This window comes from Mustela nigripes, chromosome 16 (assembly GCF_022355385.1).
Source record: "Mustela nigripes isolate SB6536 chromosome 16, MUSNIG.SB6536, whole genome shotgun sequence".
Classification (NCBI taxonomy): Eukaryota; Metazoa; Chordata; class Mammalia; order Carnivora; family Mustelidae; genus Mustela; species Mustela nigripes.
In genome coordinates, this window is record NC_081572.1 from 56,513,677 (window position 1) to 56,532,200 (window position 18,524).

The following is an 18,524-nucleotide window of genomic DNA, read 5'->3' on the forward strand; positions in this document are numbered from 1 at the left end:
GGAATCGTGTCATTTATCGTGCGGATATTAATAGACATAATTTTAAATTACAGCGAATATGTGAAATATGGCTAGTTAGGCTTTTGAAAAGGAAGAACCTGTCTGGGGGTGTGGGGGGGCGCTTGATGGAGGTTCTTGAGATTTTGTAAAGGGTTGAATGATGATTCTCCCCAGAAGATATTTTTCTCTATGCACAACTTGGGATGAAGTAGTATCATGTTTCGGACAAAAAGCCAGCTGATTAGGAAGAACGTATAGACAGGAGGCCAGATTTGCTCATTATTTATACACAGGTTTGAAAAATCGCCCTTCTCCTCGTCAGTAACGGCGGCCTGCATCCCACCCAGCAGAAATCCTGATCATTCATCAGTATGAACCGCAAATGCCGCCTGGTTCGTGGACCTCTTCTCTGCTTCCCAGGAGGGGATGATCTCTTCATCCTTAAACCCCTGGAGCACTTGGTACCCATCTGGCACCCTGTGTCAGAGAGTATCCTTTGTGTCGGATGATTTATCCTTATTTCTGACTTTGTTCTCTCTCTCCACTGAATTCCAAACTCCGCAAGGGAAGAGCTCCATCCTATCTCTGCGGTCCTGGAAGATGGACGGAGTGCCTAGAACAACAGACAACTTCGAGAAAGATAACTATTTTCAATTTGGAGTTGGTTCCTCAGTTCTTTTTTTTTTTTTTTCCCCTTGTAAGTTTTAAGAAAATACATTTCAACGGTCCACCTGTCCGGCCTGCTTCCGTGAGAAAGCTGATACTGATACTGTAATTAGGGCTTTATCAGTAATGGGCCGGGCCTGATGCCGAACCCAGAGTTTCACGGTGGGGGGAAAAGCACCAAGGGGGAAAGGAGCTCCAGTCTGTAGGCAAATAGGGGTCCCACTGCTCTATGCTAGTTGAGGCAGGTCGACTGCGGGGTCCTGGGGAGGCAGTAGGAGTGCTGTCTTGGTCCATCTGGGTGGCTGTAGGGCGTTGATAGTCCATTAATAGGGAGCTTCGGCGGCAAGTGATGGGGACCCAACCAAAGGGAGTGGGGTTTAGGCACAGGTTGAGTAGAGCAGAAGGCCAGGCCCCAGAGCCCAGCAGTAGCCGAAGCCTCAGGGAAAAGGACGGGGCAGGCTCCTGGCCCCTGGGGACAGTCAGACTGGGCAGGTGCTAGTGAGCCCCTCGGCCATCGTTCTGTCATCAAGGCTCAGGACTGGCGCCCAACCCAGCGTCAGAACCTTGGGGGTGACCCAGCCAGAGAGCCCTGGGGGTTGCTGCAGTTGAGGGATGGGAAAATACAGTCGTGCATAGAGCGATTCTTTCACAGCCTGTGGTAGGTGGCAGTTTTATGAGGTCAGCACATCTGGAACACGTTTGGGGACTATCAGCCAACATCGATAAACCCTCCAAGCCAGCCTGTCATGGCTGACTTGTGTGCTGAGGCCCAGGTCCCTGCTGTATGGAGCTCTGTGGCCTGACACAACCTGCAGTGTCCTGGGTCTGACGGATGTGGTATGCTTTTCAATAATAATCAGCCGAAAACCGGAGTAGAAACCCGGTCTGTGACTGACAGGGACCAGCATGTGAAAAAAATCGCCCGGTACCATGTCTAGTTTTCTGGCAGATAAAAATCGAACCACTGGTAGGGGTTTTTTCCTTTATCTTTAGAGGATCACTGACCTGCAGAGGTTTAAAAAAATTTTTTTTAAATGGAAGGTTATAAAAATACATAACTCCTATCAGCTTTTAACATAGCGTTTTGTTTTGAATTTTCTTGTTCTTCTTTACACATACGTTTATTAGACTGGCTTTTCTTGATTACATGGAAATACAGAGATCACTAAAGAAGAAAAGTAAACACACCATCATTTCTGTGTTTGGTCACTGCTAAGAAAGGAAGGCATGTACAAAGGTAGAAGTTTCAGACAGTACAGAAAGGTACAGTGCAGTCAGTGAAAGTTTGTGATTCTCAGGAAAGTTTTATGCAGAGAAGTAGATATGTTCTTATTTATAGGCCGTGATTATTTAAGGAAAAGGATATATGTACTACACGTATCATATGCCTTTGCATTTTTTTAAAACCTAATCAGTCCCAGAGACCATTCCCTGTGAGCACACAGATTTACCTGATTTGTCCGAGGAGTCGTATACTATTTCAAGTACAGACTCACCGTAATTTAACCAAGTCCCTAATGGTAGACATTTCATTTCCAGTTGTTTGTGTTCCAGACAGTACCGCCATGACCATTAACAAGCTGATCCTCAAGACAACTACTTCTGAAGGTCGGGGCCTGTGTAATCCAGGCCTCAGCAAAGCTTTCCAGTGGAGATCCAGATAAGAAGTATTCAGCTTTGCCGCAGGCCGGCAGTCTCTGTTTCAACCACTTACCTCTGCGATTATAGTTCAAAACAGCCTCAGCTGGGTGAACAGACGGTGGTACGTCCATGCGGTGGAATTCTATGCAGCCACGAGCAGGACGTAACACTGACACATGTGTAATGAGCTAAAGGAGAGAAGTGAGACATGGAAGGTCACGCACCGTATGATTCCATTTATATGAGTGCCTAAAATAGGTAAATCCGTAGAGGCAGGATTCAGATTGGTGGTTGGCAGGGACAGGGGACAGTGGGATGCAACTGCTTGATGGGGGCAGTGGGGGGTTTCCTTGTGGGGTGATGAAAATGCTTTGGAAGTAGAGGTAGTATGGTTTGTCCACACTGGAAATGTATGAAGTGCCACTGAATTGTTCACTTCGACATTGTTGATTTTGTGTTATGTGAATTTCACCCCAATAGAAGAAAGAGAGGCAGTCCGCACCTGGGGGGCTGGGAGAGTAACCCTAGTCAGTATGGCAATGAGTGGGCGTGGCTGTGTGTTTTGGTACTTTGTACTTGATGTATGTAAGAGAAGGTGGGCTAGACTTGGTCCCTGGGCCACAGTTTGCCACCCTCTGATGGTGTCTGAAAAATGCCTTTGTCGGTAATGTGAAGGCTGGATCTGATGGACCCAGGTAGGTGTAAGGATTGGGTAGATGTAAAGACTGGAGTCAGGGAAGCTCCTGAGGGAGGCCGTAGATCCTTTGGAGAATCTGCTGAGTCTCCAGACCCTTTGCCCCCACCCCGCCCCCACCCCACTGCTTCTTTATGTCCATGAATGTACATTTTTTCCCCAAACAAATGCCCACTAACGGTCCCAACTTGAGAGACCCTGTTCTGGTTTGAGAAGTCGAGAGCCCCGACTCCCGGAGAATGGCAGTGAGGAAGTAGGGGGCCCAGGTTTCTGGGAGGTTTCCCGTTCCGGAGAAAAGCCAACAGGATGAAGGCTTTTGGAATTCCCGGTTAGTGCCTCGATTTACCACAGCGGGAGCGGCATCTCCAGAACGATGGTACCACAGCCCAGTGGTCACAGGCAGAGAGTGAGCAAGGGCTTGTGTCATGGAGGCGGAATTGTTGACCACCTTGTCCAGCAGGTTGGTGTTAAAGGAAAGAAGGAAGCTTTGAAAGCACGAGTTTGAGGCCTGGTTTTTATAGAAAGGGAACCATCTGAGTGTGTTCGCAGGCTGAGGGAGGATCCACGCTTGCCTCCTTGAAGATGCGGGCGGGAGCTGTGGTGGACGAAGGCCCGGAGAAGGGGGGCGGCATATCGAGGTCCGGCAGCAGGTTGGTGGAGCCTGCATGGAGGAGGAGAATGGGCTGCCAGGAAGGGTGTCTGTGGGTGAGGTAAGAGGTGGAGAGGAGAGTTTTTTGCTAAAGGACCTCTTCCCTCTGAAATAATAGACAAGAGCACGGACTGGAAATGAGGAAGGTGATGGATAGGGTCCAGGGGTGTAAGGGAGTTGCAGAAGTGTGGGGCGGCTGCTCCGAGTTGGGATTGAATGTCCCTGGCGGCTCATGTTCACTACCACGGGTGACTTCGTAGGACTCAGTCAGCAGATGCTTACTGACCACGTTCTGGGTGTCGGGGGTTTACCCTTCTAAGAAAGAACACTAGAGATCACGTCCAATTTGTCAACGAGACCTTCATGAGACAGAGTAGTAGAAGTGTTGCTAGTTCTTCGCTTGTGCAGCCCAAAACTCGCAGAAGTGGCTACAAGTGGTAGACTTGTAATGGTTGAATCTGTACAGCCCTCCAATGGGTTAGTTATATGGGCAGCGAGGGTGACCTTTACACAGTTGCCAGTTAACCTACACCAACATGAAAGGTCATTTCTAGTTCACATACAGGTGGTTCCCAATTCTTGCAGGGTTTTTGTGAATCCTGTGAGATTTGGTAGCTAGATCAGACATGTGTTCCTCCTCTCTCTCCCCCTCCCCCCACCTCCCCTGTTTAGTTTGCTTGCTTGCTCTAGCAAAAATCAGTGCGAGCAAGATAGATGTCCATAGAGCTCAGAAAACTCGGGCTTTTTAGTGGGGGTGTAAGTGGCCTTTCAGGTTAGGGGTGAATCCTCCTAACGCCATTGATTGTTGATGACCCAGTGACCAATAAGCTGATAGCAAAAGGTTTCCAGTACCCGGTGTGAGCAGCCACTGGCATTCTTGGATATAGCATTCTTGACGCTGAACATGTACTCCCATCAGTTGCACTTGCCGCTGACATTGAACTCCTTCCTTCCACGTTTCAGCAATGAATGATCCCAGCGGACGCCACATATTTTCAGGAGTACATGGTACACTGCATCCTGTTAAAAAGTAATCAGAGCTCCTAGTTGGCTCAGTCCCCGGAGCATGTGACTCCTGAACTCAGGGTTGTGAGGTCGGGCCCCATGTTGGGTGTCGAGATTACCCAAAATCTTAAAAAAAAAAAAAGAGAGAAAAAGATTGCTGCTCTAGATTCTCTGGCCATAAATAATTTTATAGTGTAAAGAATGCAAAGAACCACTATGGCTGTCCCTGGAGATAGAAGTGTGTGATTCAGTTAGTCCCTTCAAGGAGCCTTACCGTAGCGAGGGACTTGATGTTAGATGCAGTGATCCTGCCTGAAAAGCAAATTTGAACCCACAGTAAATGCTGAATACTGCTGTACACCTAGCTGTGTCGTTGACACTGTGAGTGTTGAAAGAGTTACAAAATACTACCTAAATTTCAAAGAGCTTCCAATACAGCTTGGGAGGGAAGACTAACACAGGTAACACAACCAGCAAGTAGTAGAGGGCCGGATGATGGAGCACTGAGTTGCACGGGTGCATTTATTTTAAAAAACTCCCTCGCTGTGGTTGGGAAGTAAGGCTAAGAAGGAAGGCTTACTTGGACTGAAAGGCAAGTTCAGATGTGCGCGCGCGATCCTGGGCAGTGGTTCTCCACTTCTGTGGATGAGAACCACCTGGGAGTTTTTAAAAAGCCTCATGTCCAGGCTCCACCCAGTACCAACTCAAGGGTTTTCCTACACCAGTTCTCACATCCTCTGACACCACCTGGCTGTCCTACAGTGCAGTTCAGTTCTGACAGTAATGGCTGTCAGTCCCCACAGCTCCCGTTGGACTGTCCCCACCCCAGACAGGTATCAGGTACTGCGGTTTTGGGTGCCTGCACTTCTGTCCCACTTGCTACAAATTTGGGGGCTCCCACTGTTCTCCCTCCCATTGGGTAATTTGCTGGAATGTCTCAGGATAATGCTGTATTTGCTCATACTGTAGCAAGGCTACAGATGAACAGGCCAGATAAAGAGGGGCATAGGATGAGCTCTGGAAGGGCCCTGAGTGCAGGAGCCTCTGTCCCCTCCCAGCATGTGGATGCGTTCACCGATCTGGAAGCTCTCTGAAGCCCATCGTTTAGGAATTTTTAGTGATTCTATCACACATGTAGGATTGATGAAGTCATTGGCCATTGGATTAAACTCAGTCTCCACCCCCCTTTTCTCTCTGCCGAGGTGCAGGGGTGGGACCGAAAGTGCCAATCCTCTAACCACATGGTTCCTTCTGGTGACCAGCGGCCATCCTGCCGGGGACAAGAGTCACCTCCTTACAATAAACTTCAGTATGGCCACAAGGGCCTTGTTAGGACTAACCGACAATACTCATATCACTAAAAAAAAATCCCGATCAGTTTCAGGAACTCCGCACCAGGAACCAGAGACAGAGACCACATAGATCTTATTTTTTGCCCCAAGATTTATTTATTTGACAGACAGATCACAGGTAGGCAGAAAGGCAGGTAGAAAGGAGGAAGCAGGCTCCCCGCTGAGCAGAGAGCCTGACTTGGGGCTCAATCCCAGGACCCTGGGATCATGACCTGAGCTGAAGGCAGAGGCTTTAACCTACTGAGCCACCCAGGCGCCCCCAGATAGATCTTTTTCATTATATCCCAACCAACCTGATTAGAATTTCTGTGAGTAGGAGCCAGGCATCTGTATTTCTAAAGTTTCCTGATGTAATTCTGTGTGCGGCCAAGTTTGGGAAGCAGTCTTCTTGGGCAATGGTTTCAAATGCTTCCTATCAAAGAAAAAGTACATATATATTAAAGCTGCCGTTCTACCTCCAGTCCCATTAAGCCAGAATCTCTGAGTGCGAGGCCCAGGGATGGTCTGACTGAAGGAGTCTCAGGTACTTCAAATGCATGAGCTGGGCTGGGAATCACGTGATGGTGGGATGTCCCCAGTGACACGGCGCTGGAGCTCCCTGGAAATGACTGCCTGGACTTGTGGACTCGGGGTCACTGTCAAATTAGACATGAATCCAGCAGGGGGGGCACCTTTTGGGTGGCTCAGTTGGTTAAGCATCCAACTCCTGGTTCCGGCTCAGGTCATGATCTCAAGGTTGTAGATCAAGTCCTGCACTCAGTGTGGAGTCTGCTTCAGACTCTCTCTCTCTCTCTCCCCCTCCCCCCATCCCCATCTGCCTCTCCTCCCTCTACAATGAATAAATAAAATCTTTAATAAATAAATCCAGGACAGCTCATTACCAGCAAAATGGGGCCAGGACAAAGACTTGGGTGATGGAGAAGAAAAGCTGTGGCTTTTGTAACGGCCATATTCCCAAGGGGGTTAATAAGGGAGCAGCTTCAGCAGCATGCACTGGGGTAGATGCTAGGCCAGATTCAGGGACATTCTCTGAAGAGGCCACAGATGCCACAGGTGTGAACTCTCGGCGCTGCAACAGTGTTAGTGGAAGGAAGGTGCAAACCAGACAGGAGAGAACTCATGAGGGCATCAAGGTCAGGTGAAGGGCCTTGAGGTTGGCTTTTTTGTTTGTTTGTTTGTTTGTTTTTGTTTTTAATTTATTTGACAGAGAGAGGGGGAAGCAGGCTCCCTGCTGGGCAGACAGCCCGCTGTAGGGCTCAATCCCAGGGTCCTGAGACCATGACCTAAGCTGAAGGCAGAGGCTTAACCCACTGAGCCACCCAGGCACTTGGGTCTTGAGATTTTGTTTGAGAAATCAGGTGAAGACACAGGAGAGGAACCAGACAGAGGTGAGTAAAGGGAGAGGGAGAGGGATTCCTGGTGCCTCAGTCAGTTAAGTGTCCAACTCTTGATTTCAGCTCAGGGCATGGTCTCATGGTCCTGGGATCGAGTCCCGAGTCAGGCTCCGCACTCGGCTCTGGTACGGCAGTTCTCAACCTGTGTTTGTCATCTTCTGTCAGAACTCCAGAGACAGATCCCACGCAAAGAGCACTCTGAACAAACAAAAGCTCTCAAAATATTGCAGGGAAGCGGAGCCTTGAGGTAACACCAAATTGCCCCTACAAGGTGTCCATCAGTAAAAGCGATCTCTGACGTAGAGGGGAGAGGCAGGGGAGGGGTAACGCAAATACGTGTGCTATTTTAGGGTTTATTTCCTCTCTGCTTTATTTAAAATAACTGTGGGGCACCTGGGTGGCTCAGTGGGTTAAAGCCTCTGCCTTCTGCTTAGGTCATGATCGAGCCCCATATCGGGAATCTCTGCTCAGCGGTTAGCCTGCTTCCTCCTCTCTGCCTGCCTCTCTGCCTGCTTGTGAACTCTGTCTGTCGAATAAATAAATAAAATCTTTTAAAAAAATACATAAAAGAAAATAATTTGTAATTTTTGGTGCTGTGATCAGTTACAAATCACTTTTTTTATTTTTTATTTGAGAGACAGAGAACACTCAAAGATTGGGGGGCGAGAGGGGGAGAGAGAGAATCTCAAGGAGGCTCCACACCCAGTGCAGGGCCTGACGCAGGGCCCAGTCTCATGACCCTGAGATCATGACCTGAGCCAAAATCAGAAGTTGGACGCTTCACCGACTGAGCCACCCAGGCGCCTCAATAAATCACTTTTAAGTGTTTTATTTTGAATTAAGTTTTTATTTATAGAAAAGTTGCAAAAGTAAGACCAAGTTCCCACATATTCCCTCTGTCCACTTTCCCTAATACGAACATCTTAACTGCTGTGTTCCTTGGCTTGTGTGTTTGTGTGGTCTTTAACCCTCCCCCCACTGAAGCTGACTAATGCACAATTATTACCCTTAGGACTTATGTAATGTTTGCTTGAACAATGACAAAGATATTTAACTCTTAGATGCTTGGGCTACATGTACTTATATCCTTTGATAGATAATCTGTACCACTCCTAACACCTGGCCTCCAACATTTTGAGATCATGTACCACTTCTATAAAAATTATGATCAACCCTAGGACATCCGGGTGGCCCAGTCAGTTAAGCGGCTGCTTTTGGCTCAGGTCATGATCCCAGGGTCCTGGGACTGAGCCCCTCATCGGGCTCCCTGCTCTGTGGGGAGTCTGCTTCCCCTTCTCACTCTGTCCCTTCCCCTGCTCCTTCTCTGTCTCACTTACTCAAATAAATAACTAAAATCTTTTAAAAATATTAAGATCAACCCTGTAGGATTTTTAAAAAAATAATTGCCTTTATAAGATTATATGTACTACTATGTACATATTGTGGGACTTTTAAAATCAGTAATGGTTGAGTTAAAAAATAAATACCGCTTATTAAAAGAAGTTTTAGGTTTTTTTTTCTTGCCACAATTCAGTGATTCACCTTGCACCCCCCAGTTTGTAGATTATTGGCTTAAATTTATCGTCTTGGTTTGAGTGTCTCTCTCCTTTCCCAACAGAAACGGAACCAGGGGAGGAAGCGATGCTGTTATGTATATTGTTTTTACACTGATTATCCTGGACCGTGTGACGGAGGAATTTTCCAGTGTGTGATTTGGAAACAGCTGAACTGTTTCTGAGAATCTCACAGAAAAGTTTACTTGAAAGCTTTGTGATTAATAAGGTAGAACTATTTCTCTTAAAGCAGAGTGCGGATTATTCTTTTCTGAGGGTTAAGAGAACATCGTAACCAGGGATTTCATTGTCTCTGTACTGGAACAAATGCTTTTTTCAGATCTGGACACAGTATGAAAAATAAGACTCTTTGCAAGGTGCTTGGGAAAGTTCTGAGTAGCTCCCAAGTGGGGAGGCCTTTGTTCCGGGGTTAATCAGAGGGACACTGGGAACATCATTCACTGCTGGTACAGGTCAGAGAGAAAAGTTCACATCTGGGTGTTACTAACCACCAAGCCCTTTCTTGCGGTGTTTTCAGAAGTGATATATCGTCAAGCATCCCCAGAGCGCAAACCCTTAGTGCAGATTTATCGGGGGAAAAGGCTCCTTGTCCATATGATAAAGTTATATATTTATTTACTTTGAAACTCAGGTAGGTAACAGTGAAGGAATTTGCGACTGTTATTTGAACAAATATGTCAGCAAGCAAAACTTGCTAGGGTGTTGAAATTCGCACGTAACGCAATGCCGGGCATATAGTTTGCTGATTGCCAGGTTGAGTAAAGGACCTTATGTAGATTTTTCCCTGGTCGATTGGGACAGCAGGCACGGAATGGTTAGATACAGTTTTTGCTTTGTAACTGTTTGCTAAACTGTGCAGACAAGTCTTTTGCTTTGCTATTTGCATGCTGCATTTCGGGATAAAAATGTTTTTAAACATTTTAGGAAAAAAATGTGATGGAGTGAATACCATACAAGGACTTTGTTTCCTTTAGAGGTTTCTGGGTAATATGCTTAAATTTCCTTTGTCAAGTTTGAAGCATAAACATTAGAGTGTTTGCTTGTCAACACACGGAATTCGGGAATTAATTTATATTTAGAAAAGCCCTTTGCAATTTTGAACATTTTAGGGAACAAGGTTTCCAAGTGTATCTTGCTAACAGCCAGGAACAGCTGCATTTTTGCATAGTTTTTCAGATGGCTTCTCTGTGACATCTGTGAAAACAGACAGCTCCAGTCACTAAGCATGCTGGGATTGCACAGCACATTTGAGGGCCTGAATCGCCTGTCGCCGAACAGGCTGCCGGTTTGTACCAAAGAATGTACTTCACTTGCACCTGAATTCTAAGTTGACATTAGAAAAATGGGAAGGATGGAAACTTCTGGCAAAAAGCATAGAATGCGTCACTTTGTTGTTTATACATGCTTAAATAAGAGAATAACGAGGTGATTCCTTATCAGTAGATTGAACTGGGGACACGGGTTAGCACATCAGTGAGAAATGGTTCTGGCTTACCCAGCGGCCTTGTCTCTAGTGTTATTAGTCAGGAATGAGAGTTCAGAATGGGTGCTGTTCACGCCAGCACAGAACAGGATTGAGGGTGTTTGGGTGGGATTGGTGCGGGGGCGGGGAGGTTGATGGTTGGAGCAGGGACACCTGCCCACAAAGCATTTTGTGGATTTCTTTCACTTGAGTGCGTTTCTCCTGCCCCCCCGCCCCCAACCCCAGTCCTTTGTGTTTGCGATTTACAGGAAAAGACAAGATCAGTCTTTTGAAGTAAATCAGCTAGTTAATTACAGGTGACCACAGGGCCCTTTCCAAGATTATAGATGAGTTCCGAAGATTCAACGTGGCGAAGGAGCTTTCTTTTACTCTTGGACGGACCCTCTTAGTTTTTACTCATGAAAAGCCTTCGCTGGGGAGACCCGGGGACTGATCTCCACCCCCACCTCCAGTGCTTCCAATTAGGGATCTATTATCTCACTGCAGATAATTGGAAAAGGATATTCAAAATACAACTTCGCGTAAATACGGTTTTTGCCTGCATTAGATTACTCGGCGTTCTGAGCACATCTGGAGTGAGGGCGGCCCCAGGGACCTTGAAGCGGGCTGTTTGGGTTGGCACAGTGACATTTAGCGTATGCCAATTTGTAATGGCTTTTGGAAACAGGCAGTTTTAAACTCTCCCTGAACTATTCCCCCGAGAAATTATTCAATTAAGTACAACTAAAATTAATGTTTAGCATTTTTTGTTTAAGTAAAATAGGCAGCTCTAGAGGGAAATCTGCGGTTCATGCCCGAGCTCTCACTTGAGTCTAAAATCTTACTCCTAAGAAATAACCGGGTGTCCTGGAATCAGGGCATTTTCCAGAAGAGACAGAGCTGCCAGCTCCTCCTGACCGCTTTCACGCTGAGCACACGTCTTTCTTGCTGCCTCGGCGGGTTCGGACACCTGGGTGCGAGTGCAGTTTGCACGCCTTCCAGCACCGGCTGAGGAGCCCCTGGGGACAACAGAGCCAGAAGGACTCCCTTCCCTCTCTTCTAAGTCTGTGCTTCTCAAACCGTAATGAGCATAAATATCCCCCAGAGGTCTTGTTAAAATGCAGATTGTGATTCATTAGTTCCGGGGTGGGGCCCGAGATTCGCTCCCATCGGATAAGCTCCCTGGGGATGCCGCTGCCCATGGCTGAGGACCATATGGGAGAGCAGTGGGGTTCTAAACAGGCATGGGATGTAGGCGGGCGTGCATGTTTGGGGCAGAGCCCCTGGGCTTCAGTGTGACTTCTGGTCTGTGGCTTGACCCCAAATGCATTTGGGTAGGTATGACTCTGACTTCCTCATACACCCTAGTACTTGCTTCCCAGGATCCCCAATGCTCACAACCTTTGCCGGGGCCCCCAGGGGACTGTTTCATGAACTAGGACACAATTCTGATGGATGAGCCACAGGAGGTCAAACCTCCAGTCCTTCTGCCCACGTCTTCCAAAATCCAGACACATCATCTGCCTCGTTTTGTCCAGTGCATCTTCTGGTAGCTGGAGGATAGAGGGGGAAAAAAAGTGAACTGATGTTCCATAGTCTCGGTTCGTAAACATGGAGGCCAGAGCCCTGGTGAGTGAAGGGATGTAGAAGGGTGGCTTGGCGGTGTTTAGCCAAGTGTCCTTACCTTTAAGGTTTGGCCTCTCCAAGCACGGGATCTAGGACTTTGATGGAGGTTCTAGAAGGGTGGTCGGGTTAGGACATGGTTGAAATCCCCACTAGGTGACAGCTGTTGAATGACTGATTCATAACCCAGGGTGGGGTTTTATCCACATGTGAGAGGGTGTTCTGCTATCTGATCTGTCCCCATCCCTGTACTGAACACAAACTCACAGTCGGAGAACCACCAGATGGAAAGATTGACACCCTCCCAGCAGCCCACCACCCCCACCCTTCCAGTAGTCCTGCCACAGACTCTGCCCACAGTGCTCACAGGCGCCCTCTAGAAATTTCCTTTAACTCCCGCACTGTCCCTCTTTCAGCCCATCCTTTGTTGTTGCTGTTTTCCATCTCAGTGACTTTCTTTCTAAAGTACAGTTCTGTTCATGTCGCCTGCCTGCTGACACCCTTCAGTGGGGTGTTGTTGCCTACGCCATGTTTCCAAGACCGTGACGTTTTTTTGTCCCATTTGCCTGTAGTGTCATTCACGCCAAGTTCTTCTTTGGACTTAATTTTCAGAAATTTTTATTTGTATCGGAATAATACCTCTACGTACTTTGACAAGTCAGAGAGTTTTAGAAAGACTAGAAGAAGCAGGGCTTCCCCCCGCCCCACCTCAAAGTCCTACCCCGCCAAAGCAGTGCATCTGATTCCTTGGGCTTATAAAATGGTATCTGTACTTCAGTAATATCACAGCGTGCTTCCTAGCTCTTGACGTCTTCCACCTTGTGCTCTGTGGACCTCCCCTCCTGAAGAAGATATTACTTTAACCTGTAGCAGTTCTACCCAGATGCCCTTCTCTCCCCCCATCACACATTTTAGCTAAGGCAGTATCTATGGAATTATGACTTTGTAAGTGTTGTTCACTGCTGAGTCATAGTGTGTACCAGAATCAGATTTCATTTCATTGCACCCTCTTTTCTAAAGTTAGCAACTATACTTATTTCTTTTTCTTTTTCTTTTTTTTTAAGTATTTATTTCAGGGAGAGAGAGTGAGCATGGGGGAGGGCCAGAGGGAGAGAGAACCTCAAGCAGACTCTGCACTGAAAATGGAGACCAACACGGGGCTTGATCCCACGACCCTGAGATCATGACCTGAGCTAAAACCGAAAGTCAGAAGCTCAACCAACTGAGCCACCCAGGCACCCCTACCTGTTTCTTTCTTTTTTCCTTTTTCTTTTTTTTGATTCGCTTAGCTGTCTGTAGCATCTTTCATTCCTTCCCCACCCCCGTCCTGTTACCTCTGACAGTGATATGGAATCCCTTTCTAAAGATCGATACCAGAAGTGCTGTCGTGGTCTGTTCTGGCAGCTGTAACAGAAGAGTGTTGACTGGGGGGTGGGGGGGCTGATGAACAGCGGGTGGCTGGAAGCCTGGGATCAGGCTGCTAGCGTGGTCAGGTGAGGGTCCTCCCAGGTCACAGGCTCGTGTCTCATGGGGCAGAAGGGGTAGGAAGCTCTGTGGGGTCTCTTTATAAGGGCACTAATTCCATTCATGAGGGATCCGCCCTCAGGGATTAAGCACTTCCCAAAGACTTCCCCCACCTCCTAATACCATCACTGTAGGGTTATAGTTTCAACCTATGAGCTTGGGGGTGATGAACACATTCATACCAGAGCAGTAGCCCACCAGCTTCGTCTGTTTGGAGCCCTCGCTCCCCCGTCTAACCTGGACAGACCACCCCCAGGCAGCTGCCTCCCTGTCTGGGATGGCACGCATTGCTGCACCGGGAACACGATGCCCTTTGCCTCTCTCTCAGGGGCATGCCCTGTTACCTGGACCACCGTCTTCCTCTTTTTCCCCTCTCCCCTCTTTGGTGGAACACATTCTCCAGGAACTTCCAGGAAAGGGGGCGTGGGAGGTAAAAACAATCTGAGAGCGGACCTGTTTGGAAGTCACCTCATTGGCCCTTCGTGTTTGATTGAAAGAATGAATGTGTTGCAGGTTGGAGTTAATTCTCTTGGAATTTTGGAGGCGTTCCTCCATTTGCTTCCAGCTTGCTGGGATGCTCTAAAAAGGTCTGCTGTTCAAATTTCCGTTATACATGAGCTACTTTTTTTTTTTTTCTCCCATCTCTCTGAAAGCTCTTAGAACCTTTTCATTTAGTTTGAGAAATGAACCATTCATTTCTAGTTTCTGAAATTTCACAACGATATGGGTGTGACATTTTACCCCCCTCAACTCATTGCTCTGAGTGCTTGCTACTCTCTTTTCATCTGGGAGCTTGTGTCCTTAAATACTGGGGACCTTTCTTGTATTATTTGATTGTTAATTTCCTCCATATGATTTTTCTCCTTTTTTCCTCTCTTTCTCTTTGTAGTTCTGTTGTCAGCATCGGGCCTCAAGAAGTAATCCTCCATTTGATTAAAAAATTTTTTCTCTCTTAGTTCTCACTGCTTTGTCATACTGCTTTATTTCTGAAGTAATGTCTTCAACTCTATCTTACAATTCTGTCCTTTCCCCCATCTGTCTCGTCTCCTAGCTTTTGTTTAAAAAAAAAAAAAAGTTTTTATCGTATCTACATTTTGAGCTAATTATGGATTCACAAGACGTTGGAAAGATGGTACCAAGGTCCCATATACCCTTCACCCACTTTCTGTCAAGGATTCTCTCTGTAAGTATAGGACAATATCAAGAGCAGGAATTTTACTTTGGTATAGTATATGTGTGTTGGGTTTCATAACATTTTTTAAATTGAAGGTTTTACTTTTTAGTTACATGAGGTGGGGGAGAAGCAGAGGGAGAGGGTATTTCAGGCGGACTCCACACTAAGCACAGAGCCTGACAGAGGGCTCGGTCCCATGACTCTGAGATCCCAACCTGAGCTGAAACCAAAAGTTGGACGCTTCACTGACTGAGCCAGCAGGCGCCTCTCCATGTCATTTTATCACATGTGTAGATTCGTGTGACCATTACCACAGTCAAGACTCGGAACTGTTATTGCCATCCTAATTTTAAGAACTCGTTCTTCTTTCCCCAAATTCTTCTGTCATCCTTTTGTTACAGTTTTGCGGAGACATTGTCTTTTATCTTTCTGAGGACGTGTGTGTCCATGCATCCATGCATCTGTGTGTGTGTTTTTTTTGCTCCAAAAGTTTGTTTTGGAACCTTTCTACAAATGTCTGCTGAATCTAAATGCTCATGTTTAAAAGGGAGGTGCTGTGAGTTGATCCAAAGGACTTTGGGTGAACTTGAACCAGTGGGCCTCCCTTTAGAGCAGTAGAGGGGAGACTCAACCATTTCACTGTAGGCATGTCAGAGATCAGAATATATACATCTTTCCTCTTGGGTTTGTCTGTTCATGGAAAACAGCCCTCCAGTCCCCTCTGACCCCTTTGGAGAAGGAGGGCAGAGACGTTTGCTGGGTTCCCTGGACCAGGGCTGTTACACAGAAAACACTGTTCTTGGGGTGAAGAGATGCAGAAGCCAACAGACAAAATAGCCACAACCAGGATTGGCAATGAGGAAGCCTCCCTCTGGCTGAAGGCAGGCTGGGGCAGTGGGCAGGCCCACAGTGGGAGCTGGCTCCCTGCAGGGTAGTGCAGTGCCCCTGTGTGCAGGACAGCGGCAAGCTGGTCACCAGCCCAGGGCTCTGAGCTCACTGAGGGGCCATCCCCCCAGCTCACTGCTGGATGTTATGCGTCTCCATAGACAGACACAGGGGGCAGGGACTGCAGCAGGAAGAAGAAAAAATGCTAGCATCCCTGATCCTGGAGTGGCCACCTCCCCTTGCACGGTCCATCCCACACTTCTGCAAGAAGGCGGTGCATCGGGCTGCCTGCAAAGGAGAGCAGCTTGGTGCTTCTAAGTCAGTTCTAGGGGTGAATTTGGAGCCCAGAGGCAGTAAAATGACCATCAGCATAAAGGAAGAAAATATATATAATGCAGAGTATCAGTCTGTCAATGCAATTTATCAAACTGGGACATTTTCTTCCATTAATGGGACTCCCCATGACTTTTACTCGGGCCCTGCTTCCTATGGTACTTTGCATTGGGATTTCTTTTGTGTGCTTGGAGAGTTTAAAAATACCTATTAAGGTAAAACAAAAGGATTATTAAAAATGCATTTATAGTCAAAAAGTCAAAGACGCACATGCAAACTGTGGCTCTGAGAAGCCTGCCTGTAGCTACCTGCTTCAGAATAAATGGATAAATGCTAGCACGTATCTCCTTCTGTGCCCTCTTTCTAGAACAAGAAACACATCCGAAATATGTCTGAAGTGTGGAAACGTGTTGAAAAAAAGGCAGATAGCTCTACTGCAAAGGAGGAGCATTCTCTCCTTAGGTGGAGAAATGTTTCTTCTTCAAGCTCATCATCGTTGTTGTTGTTGTTGTTGTTTAAAAAAAGAAAAAAGAAAAAAACGGAGTGCTCAGTTAGCATCTGCCTTCTGACTGACAGATGTCGCAGTTCTGAGTCTCTCAGAGTTCAAGTCTTCACCGGCTGTCTGGGTTTCATCAGGGATCTTCTCGCGCTTCTTTAAAAAAAAAAAAAAGGGAAGTGTGGAGAAATCAAGGTGAGGTGCCTATGGAATGGGAAAAATGCAGACGGTGTTTAGTCTGCAGTCAGACACGAGCTGTAATCTGAGACATGAGAGGCATGTGCTACTGTGTAAACTCAGGGATCGAAACCCAGAGATGCATCTTCTCGTGCCCTCCTACTCACTCCCCTGGGGACTTGGACAAATGACATAATCTGCGTGGGCCCGTTTTGACATCTTTAAATACTAGAACAATTTCCCCATCTACCTTTCGGGGTTGTCAGGGGGATCTGAGAGAGACCCGGCAACGGTGCTTTAAAACTGTATTCCCACCATCAGAAGTATTTTTAAAGCTCTTCATTTATATGACACCAGATTGAAACAGGAAATGTAAGCCCTAACTTAGAAAGGACGGCGTTTTGTGCATTTCACGAAAAGCTCATCTGTCTTCTTGAGCTCTGAGAGGAGGAACCCAGAAATCATGTTCAAGACTCTCTCCATTCCTAATATTCTCTTCTTGATGTTACACTTTTTGTTTTATGTTATAAGAATTTGAACATGCTCTCAATATTTGGTAATGGGCAGATATGGAAATATAAGCTTGATTCTATTAGCATTTTTGAGTCCCAGAGGAAAGATAATGACTTAGGCAGACATATCTTTTTGGATCTGAGATGTAGGCTGTTTTTTGAAGGGAGTAGAGATCTAATAGTTTGAGTCCAGATACTTGATGAGAGACTCTAGAAACTTAAGTGGTAAGCGAAGGTATAAAAATTGTCCAGGGTTCTCTTTCTTTTTTGAAGATTCTATTTTATTTTTTAAGTAATCTTCACACCCAATGTGGGGCTTGAACTTACAACCCCAAGATCAAGAGTTGCATGCTCTACCAACTGAGCCAGCCAGGCACCCCTTGTCCAGTTTTCTATAATCATTTCTTTAAAGATTTTATTCATTTACCTGACAGACAGAGATCACAAGTAGGCAGAGAGGCAGGCAGAGAGAGAGGGGGAAGCAGGCTCCCCGCTGAGATGAGAGCCCAGTGCGGGGCTCGATCCCAGGACCCTAGGATCACGACCTGAGCCGAAGACAGAGGCTTTAACCTACTGAGCCACCCAGACACCCCTCTATAAGCATTTTTAAGAGGGGAAAGTATTAGCAAATGACCTTGGCTTCACCATTGAAGGTTGTATCCTTGACCAAAGTCATGATGGTAGATAATCATGATTATGACCAACAAGGGAGAGAGTAACAAGTAACAACTGAACATTTATGTAACAATTAAAAATAGTTTTTAATTATATTTACATTTTTAACTTTATAGCATTTAAATAATTCCACTGCCTATGCAAAAAGCCCTGAGTTTCTACAACATAGATTCACAGCACATAGAAACACTCAACTGGACCAGATATTTGGTCTAATAAATTAAAATGTTCATTGTGGCAAATAATAATTAAAGATTTACTTAACAGTTGCTTAGAAGATATTTATGAGGGAAGCTGAATGATCTCATCTTTCAAACCGAGCAAAACAAACAGAACAAACAAGGCAGTCTTGAGGTGTTTAATTGGATGCCCTCTTCCCTTTCTGACTGTTACAGAAAAGCGTGTAGAATCTGTTGATTGCACAGACCACCCTAGCTGTTTACCAGCTATGTGCCTGTGGACAGATGACCTCCTTGAGCTTCTCCTCCCATATCACTAGCCTCACAGGGTTATCCTAGGGATTCACAGGAATAGTACCTTGCTCCTAGGAGCCACTGGGGAACTGATAGTTTCCCCTACTGTGTTCTCACTATTGCATGAAAACTGGGATCCCATGAGAACTGAGGAAGTAGGCTTGCTGACATTTCTTTTTTTTTTTTTTCTTTTAAGATTTTATTTATTTATTTGA

General features: G+C 46.4%; 2 protein-coding genes across 5 annotated transcripts in view; one reads left to right on the top strand and one right to left on the bottom strand.

Moving 5' to 3' along the window:
- Positions 1-18,524, top strand: part of STX8 (syntaxin 8) — a 243,462-nt gene that overhangs the window by 108,629 nt on the left and 116,309 nt on the right. The gene's annotated exons all lie outside the window — the stretch shown is intronic.
- On the bottom strand, positions 274-6,498 carry LOC132003690 (uncharacterized). 3 transcript variants are annotated; one of them, XM_059379363.1, is made up of 5 exons: positions 6,301-6,498; positions 4,503-4,670; positions 3,348-3,662; positions 2,381-2,495; positions 274-613 (listed from the first exon to the last, which is right to left on the bottom strand). In XM_059379363.1, exons 2-5 carry the CDS (start codon positions 4,554-4,556, stop codon positions 483-485), a joined length of 615 nt encoding a protein of 204 aa, XP_059235346.1. In that variant the 5' UTR covers positions 4,557-4,670; positions 6,301-6,498; the 3' UTR covers positions 274-482. The 3 variants fall into 3 exon arrangements, 1 of the variants encoding a protein (XP_059235346.1); XR_009400268.1 differs by lacking the exon at positions 3,348-3,662; XR_009400269.1 differs by lacking the exon at positions 3,348-3,662 and having other exon boundaries at positions 274-629.